Consider the following 7,118-nt stretch of genomic DNA (forward strand, 5'->3'; position numbering starts at 1 on the left):
TGTCGGTGAGAATAATAAATTTTAAAAAGTAATGATGTGATTATAAATTTTATTTACATATGAAATAAATGGTTAGTAGATATAAATGTGGGGTTGTTTTAACAAAATATAAACTCGTGGATCAATTTTTGTATTAAAATATCTCAAATCATGATATAATTTCATATCATGATTTTTGGAGAATATGGAATCACATATCATGATATGGAATCATGAGATGGAATCAGCGTAAATCGCATGTCCAAACGCTGATTCCATCTCACGATACCATATCGTGATATGGTATTGCATGGCCAAACGCCTACTTAGTGTAATTCTACTACTGAGATTTGGAGAGGGTAAGATATATGCAGAACTTACCCCTATCTTTGCGAGATAGAGAGATTGTTTCCGATAGACCCTCAGTGATCAAAGAAATGGCAACCATATAAAGTGAAAAATTTAGATTTGAAAATCTTCAAACAAAATGAAAAATATTTGATTTCTATGGCCAAAGGTTTCTTTACCATCATAGGAATCTATATCTTTTTGAAGTTTCTCTTTAAGGGGAAACCATATATCCTAATTGTTGAGCTGTAAAGAGGAGAATCAAGTAAAGATTTTGACGGATCAACTGAGCCCAATATTTTTGACATAAATTATATTGTACATAGATATTTTCCTAATCCATATTATTATTATTATTATTATTATTCATTTGCTTTATTAATCGTTCAAAGTTTTTAAATAGGAGGATCACTACAATCATAACATCTATCGAACCGTTATAATAAACCACATGGAGACATGAGACATGACAAGAAAGGGTAAAGGACCAAACATTTTCTTGGATTATTCGTAGCTACTTAAGTGGTCTCTCTAAAAAGTAAAAAAGAAAAAACACAGAGTACTTACTAAGTGACAGTAGTAAGTACTGTTTCCGTTACTTGTGGGGTTGGGAGGATATGATATATGCAAATCTTACCCCTACATTGTGAAGGTAGAGAGACTGTTTCCATTAGACCCTCGACTCAAGTAAAGCAAATATAAATGTTCTGGTGGATATTGTGTGAGAAATGAAACTTTGCTGCAATATCACTAATGCTCTTGAAATTAATCCCTACACTCTATAACTGTCTTCATTGTACTTGTTACTCATTTTGCAATTTTCTTGTATAGAAAAAGGACAGGTAAGGCGAAATTTTGATTCATGTTTCCACTTAATAATAAGAACGTTGAGATTTTTATACTGCCTTTGGTGCTTCTCATGTTGAACATGCCATTTCTCTTTTGAGTGATAGAACGGATTAGGGTAGAAGAGTACTAGGTGGTTAAGTATTAGTTTCTTGTTATTCGAGTTCTGTTACTATTTATTGTTTCTTGTTGTTTTATTTTGTTGTATTTACTATTCCTTTTAAGAATGTTGTGTCATGCTTTGTTTAGTATTTTGCCATGGCTTCTTCACTTCCGTTATTTTCTTTTTTCGAACTGCTTTGAAATGCTTCTCCTTGAGTTGAGTGTCTATTGGAAACAACCTCTCTACCTTTCAAGGTAGGGATACGATCTGCATATACACTTCCCTCCTCAAATCACACTTGTGGAAATACGCTAGATGTGTTGTCGCTAATTGAGTGTTTGGACAATTTATCTTATTTTTTTCTTTGTTCACAATGAAGGCTTGCCCAGTTTGTCTAACTGGTACTAAGGATATGGCTTTTGGTTGTGGACATATGGTGAGTTCCTTTTCTCTACTATTCAATTTATAGGATGATTTTCATTTCTCTCCTCCATTGATTTCTCGTATATGTCACTCAACTAACCGTTATTATCTCATAAAGTCACGTTTCGTCTTGATTCCATTCTTCTTCAACATATAAAGTAACTTTTTGAGATAATAACTATTAGTCAAGTCACCATATGAGAATTCAACTCGCTATTTATATGGTGTTAATGAATTTGTGATCAATTGAATGCAGACCTGCAGAGAATGTGGTCCAAGAGTGTCAGATTGTCCCATTTGTCGTAGACGAATAACTAGTCGTATCCGGTTATACACTTAAAATAGCAACTTAAATGATCCGTGTATGTAAATATGCGTGTATATTTCTCGAGTTTAACTTTGTTTATGTCAATAATTTAAATATTTTTTACATTATCACGTTGAGCACCATGCCGAATCTCTCTACCATTTTCTTCTCTTCCACTTTGGCCAATATGAGTTCACCTGGTACTAGCAGCTTTATCGGGGAATTTTTACTTATTGTAGTAGATAACTTACCTTAATTTTAAAATTATAAATATCTATTTTGTTCATTGTTAATATATATTAGTTATTACAACTCTATTATCTTGTATGCTAAAATATGTAGAATATTTTTTTTTTCATAATCCAAGAAAATTATATTCACCATAGTAAAAAGATAAGTTGACAAAGGATGAAAATTTTCGTCCTAATTGTCAACAAAAAAGAGAAATTCTACTAAGTTAATTAAAAATCGACATATGTTCGAAAAAATCAAATCGCCGTCTGTGGGGATCGAACCCACGGCCACGTGGTTAAAAGCCACGCGCTCTACCACTGAGCTAAGACGGCTTCATTGATTATTAGAATTCTTAATTAATATTATAATATATTGTTATTAACGAGTTTTAGATAAGATAATTACATAAATCAAGTTGTATTAGAGATCTAAATATTTTCCATATTTTCAGTTTGATTGCATATTCCATTTAATTGTACACAATTAATTTGCGTTATTTTATGAATAAAATTTTTATTTTCTTGATTGTGTTTAACTGAAGCATGGAGTTTATGAACGAAAGCAAGATTGACATTTGATATATACATAAAGTATACTTAAAACTTATGATCGATTGTAGTAAAACAATAGTCCACCTTCCAAAACCAGCAAAGCTCCTCTATAAACAAAGCAACAATCTTGTCATTTTCTAATCACATGCTATAAGTTTTTATTATTGAAAAATGTCAACAACAAAGAATAAATCTAGTGTGATTTCATAAGTGGAGTCTGGAATTGAATGGGGTGTATGAAGACTTAACCTCTATCTTTGCGAGATAGAGAGACTGAATCTAATAGACTTTCGACACAAAATTTTATTAAAAATTTGTCAAACAACAAGAACAAACTCAATGTTATTCTATAAGTGGAGTATGGGGTTGAGCAACGGAGCGAGGTGTACGTAGACTTAACATCTACCTTTTTGTGGGATAGAGAGACAGAATTTGATAGACCTTCAACTTAAAATTTATTTAAAAATTGTCAAGAACAAGAACAAACTCAGTGTGATTCCATAAGTGGAGTCTGGAGTTAGTCAAGTGTACGCAAACTTAACCTCTACCTTTGTGGGGTAGAAAGACTGAATCTGACAGACCCTTGATCCAAAATTATTAACAAGAACAAGCTCAATATGATTCCATAAGTGGAGTCTGGGGTGAATGAGATGTACACAAACCTTTGTGGGATAGAAAGACTGAATCTGATAGACCCTCAACTCAAAATTTTATTGAAAAAAATGCCATACTTTTACAACATTGATTAGCAAACAAATACACTTTCCTTGCACTCCTCTTCATCCATAGTATCACTCAATGTCCTTCCTTTAGTTTCTGGCAAACACAACACAAACAATCCACAAATTGCTATACAAATCCCAAAAACTCCATAAGAAAACCATCTATTTTTCCTCCCAAAAGCTACTAACATTGGACTAATTGCACCACCAAGTACCAATGCTTGTCTCACCATTGACACTGCTGAATTTCTAACACATGTTGGAAACAATTCCACAGTGTAAATTAACAAAACATTAAAACAAGTACATGCACTAAAAAATGAAAAAAGTTCAAACCCCATTTGTAACACTTTAAAATCATCATTTTGTACTATTACACAACCTATGCTACATATTCCACTTAACATAGCAAATACTAATAGTGATTTTTTCCTAGTTAATTTTCCAATTAAGAAAAATGTTACTATTGATGCTGGTAATTCTGATAGTGCATTAAGTGTAACACTTAGGTATAGATTAAAAGGTAAATTTCCAACACCTAATGGCATCCCATAATATACCATTCCTATACCAAAACCAACCAACATAACCGATATAAGTCGTCTGAAAGCCCATTTTTTTTCGATCAACATCTTGATAGCTGAGTAGAGATTGATTGTTGATGACTCGTTCGAGTTCTGTATTAGAAAATAAGATAAGTTACTTGCTACAACATGTAAAAGTTTCATACAATGACGATATATTTAACTTGCTCAAATATATAGTTTAAGCACAAAAAAAGAAAATAGAGAGGGGTTTGAAATCTTACCAATTATTTATCGAAACACACTTTAACTATCAGTACGATGGTGATATTCCATGTATTAGGAAAAGGGGAACAACCGATAATTCATGATTGTGTTTCGATAAACATTTGGTAATAGTAATTAAGATAGAATATTGGACTTTTCAAAGTTGACACAAATTCCTCTTTGTTCCCTCTTACATAAAGCCATCTTGGTGATTCACAAACCAAAAAATGTACCAAAATTGAGTACAAAATTGTTGGAAGACATGTCCACAAATACAACACTCTCCATGAAGACTCTTTGTTCAAAAAAGCAATAATTGGCAATGATAGAAAACCAATAGTAAAACAAACAAAACCAATTATACCAACTTGTCCACGCCATTGATTTCCTACTAACTCTGTTGACAAAACAAGTGCACAAGTCCCAATAGTAGCCCTTCCAAATCCACTCAAAAACCTCAAAAATGAGTAAATCCAAATATTTGTTGAAATTGATGTTATGGTTCCGGCAACTGACATGACAAGACATGAAAAAACCAACATGTTTTTTCGTCCAAGTTTTGTGTCAGCCAAAGTGGATAATACTAAACCTCCAATAAGACAACCTATGAAAAATGAAGACGCTGGTAATCCACTGAGAACTGAACTCATACCTTGCTTCTGTAACGACAATTCATTAACGGCATGTGTGTCGGTAAAGACACTAATAAATGTTTGTTGTGCATCGAAAACCCACGATAGAGATACGAGGACGGATTGTAACAATTGTGCCCATCCAAATTCACCAATGCACCTTTCTATCGTCTCATCGAGCGTTTTCGATGTATTGTTTCGATTTAATAATAATGGTTCATATGATTGATCACTCATATTTTTTTTTAATTTGTGTATACAAATTAAAAGTGTGTATGGATTTTGAGCACCTTGAGAACTTTGTTTATATATGAAGAAAAAAAACACTAGTTGCATTTTAGTTTTTATTTAATTGAGGTCCCACAAATTAGGCAAGACAATATATACCAGTACAATTATGATTTGCTGGTATTCAACATTTAGACAATTTCATAAAGAGAAAATACATAATTACCACATTAAACTTAGGCTCTTTTTTTAAGAAGACACCTTAAGTTTGCGGAGGTCCTATTACCCCACGGACCTATTTAAATCCACAATAAATACGTTATTTTGACCCATTTTCATGGCAATTGTGATTTCACACTACAAAAGGCGTGAAAGAGTAAAATTGCAGTCCCAAACCAATGGAAAACTGACACATGGCATTGTTAAATCAAAGTGAAAAGAGTCCCACGTTTCTTCTTCCCCAAACCACCATTAATGGCTGTTGAGAGCTTTTCTCAACAGCAAAAATTGGTTTTTTACCACGCGAAGCGAATTTCTTTACTATATACTCTATCATCAAGTTTTAGCAATACATCTTAAGGTCTTTTATATGAAAAATCTACTTAACAACGACATAATACTTGATCAATTTAGCACCTAATTTACTTTCAACAAAGAAATTTTGAACCCATTCCGTTCATATAGTTTCCCAAGATCAAAAGTATCAAAGAATCTACTCGTACAAATTCAAAAAAAATGTGAAATTCACTTATAGAACTCAAAGCTAGTCTTAATTTCGGAATACCCACAAAGCTAAAAAGTATTAAACTAATTTTTGGGGAAAAAATTGAAATCAAACACTTAATAAACAGCCAAAACACTAAAAAATAACACACAAAACTTACATAAATATATATTTACAAAGATATTTATTTTGAAATGAAGTAAATCGAAAGAATTGGGAAAAGGAATTGGAAAAGATGAACATGAATTTTTCTGAAAAGGTTTAAGGGTTAAAATGTGAGTGGGTCAGGATTTTACCCGACCCACTATTAAACAAGTAAGAAAAATAAAAAATATTATTTATTTGGGGTGAAACACACGCACGGATTATGAGATTGCAAATATTGTAAAAATAGTGTATTTAAATTGTTGGAAATGGTTGGATGGGGTAATAGGACCCCCACAAACTTTAGGTGTCTACTTCAAAAAAGAGTACAAGTTTAATGGGATAATTATGTATTTTCTCTTTCATAAATTATTAATTTTTATTCTTGAAGGATCATATAATATTGATATCATGTGTGAATGACAAGGATCTGATTTGACTTGATCCTTCAAACAGTAAAGGATAAAAAAAAAAAATATGTAAACTTGAAGATAAATGTTTTAAATTAATAATCTGATCCAAAATCATGTTCTTATTGTTACTTTGGGTTAAAATGTTTTTTTCTAAATAAATGTATTATTTCTTTTCTATTAAAACACATCTTTTTCCTAACAAAAATATTGTAATACATCACTAATTCTCATTTAGATAACAATAAATCCTCTTTTGTAATAAAATAGAAAATTAATATTTTACGGATTGAAGAAGGATATTGGATCTTGACATGTCGGTGGTTTTTAACCATAGGCATTTTGCCAGGAAGTTGATGGGCCTATCATGAATTAGGTCGGTGTCACGACCCAAAATGAGTCGTGAGTGGCACCCACACTTAACCTCCTAAGTGGGCAGACCAAGGAATCTAAACTCCAACATATACCAATAATTCAACTACGAATAACAACAATAACGCGGAAGCTCCAAAACTTATTAAAGTAACCAATCAAATAAACCCCTAAAGTCTATTACATGTTATCCCCAAAATCTGAAAGTCATCACATCAAGGACATCTAATCTCTAAAATACTAAGTCTAAGAGTATCAAAGACACCGAAATAAATGAAATAAAGTAATTTGTGTCCGAAAACTA

The 7,118-nt window shown here is 32.0% G+C and overlaps 2 protein-coding genes and 1 non-coding gene across 4 annotated transcripts in view; 1 reads left to right on the forward strand and 2 right to left on the reverse strand.

Annotated features, from left to right (window-relative positions):
- LOC102578626 (E3 ubiquitin-protein ligase RGLG2) overlaps nucleotides 1-2,068 on the forward strand; it is a 41,227-nt gene extending 39,159 nt beyond the window's left edge. Inside the window, exons 10-11 of one of the 2 annotated variants that reach the window (XM_015304469.1) lie at nucleotides 1,656-1,712; nucleotides 1,956-2,068. In XM_015304469.1, the coding sequence (XP_015159955.1) occupies nucleotides 1,656-1,712; nucleotides 1,956-2,039 (141 nt within the window). In that variant the 3' untranslated portion in view covers nucleotides 2,040-2,068. The remainder of the gene's footprint in view (nucleotides 1-1,655; nucleotides 1,713-1,955) is intronic. The other variant, XM_015304468.1, reaches the window with a different exon arrangement.
- A 432-nt stretch (nucleotides 2,069-2,500) lies between these two features.
- Nucleotides 2,501-2,572, reverse strand: TRNAK-UUU (transfer RNA lysine (anticodon UUU)). Its single transcript has one exon. It is a non-coding gene; the product is annotated as a tRNA-Lys (tRNA).
- An 806-nt stretch (nucleotides 2,573-3,378) lies between these two features.
- On the reverse strand, nucleotides 3,379-5,186 carry LOC107058589 (organic cation/carnitine transporter 3-like). Its single transcript, XM_015304463.1, has 2 exons — nucleotides 4,425-5,186; nucleotides 3,379-4,215 (listed from the first exon to the last, which is right to left on the reverse strand). Exons 1-2 carry the CDS (start codon nucleotides 5,171-5,173, stop codon nucleotides 3,537-3,539), a joined length of 1,428 nt encoding a protein of 475 aa, XP_015159949.1. The 5' UTR covers nucleotides 5,174-5,186; the 3' UTR covers nucleotides 3,379-3,536.
- Between the last annotated feature and the right edge of the window lie 1,932 nt (nucleotides 5,187-7,118).

This window comes from Solanum tuberosum, unplaced genomic scaffold, assembly GCF_000226075.1.
Source record: "Solanum tuberosum cultivar DM 1-3 516 R44 unplaced genomic scaffold, SolTub_3.0 scf00512, whole genome shotgun sequence".
NCBI classification, from domain to species: Eukaryota; Viridiplantae; Streptophyta; class Magnoliopsida; order Solanales; family Solanaceae; genus Solanum; species Solanum tuberosum.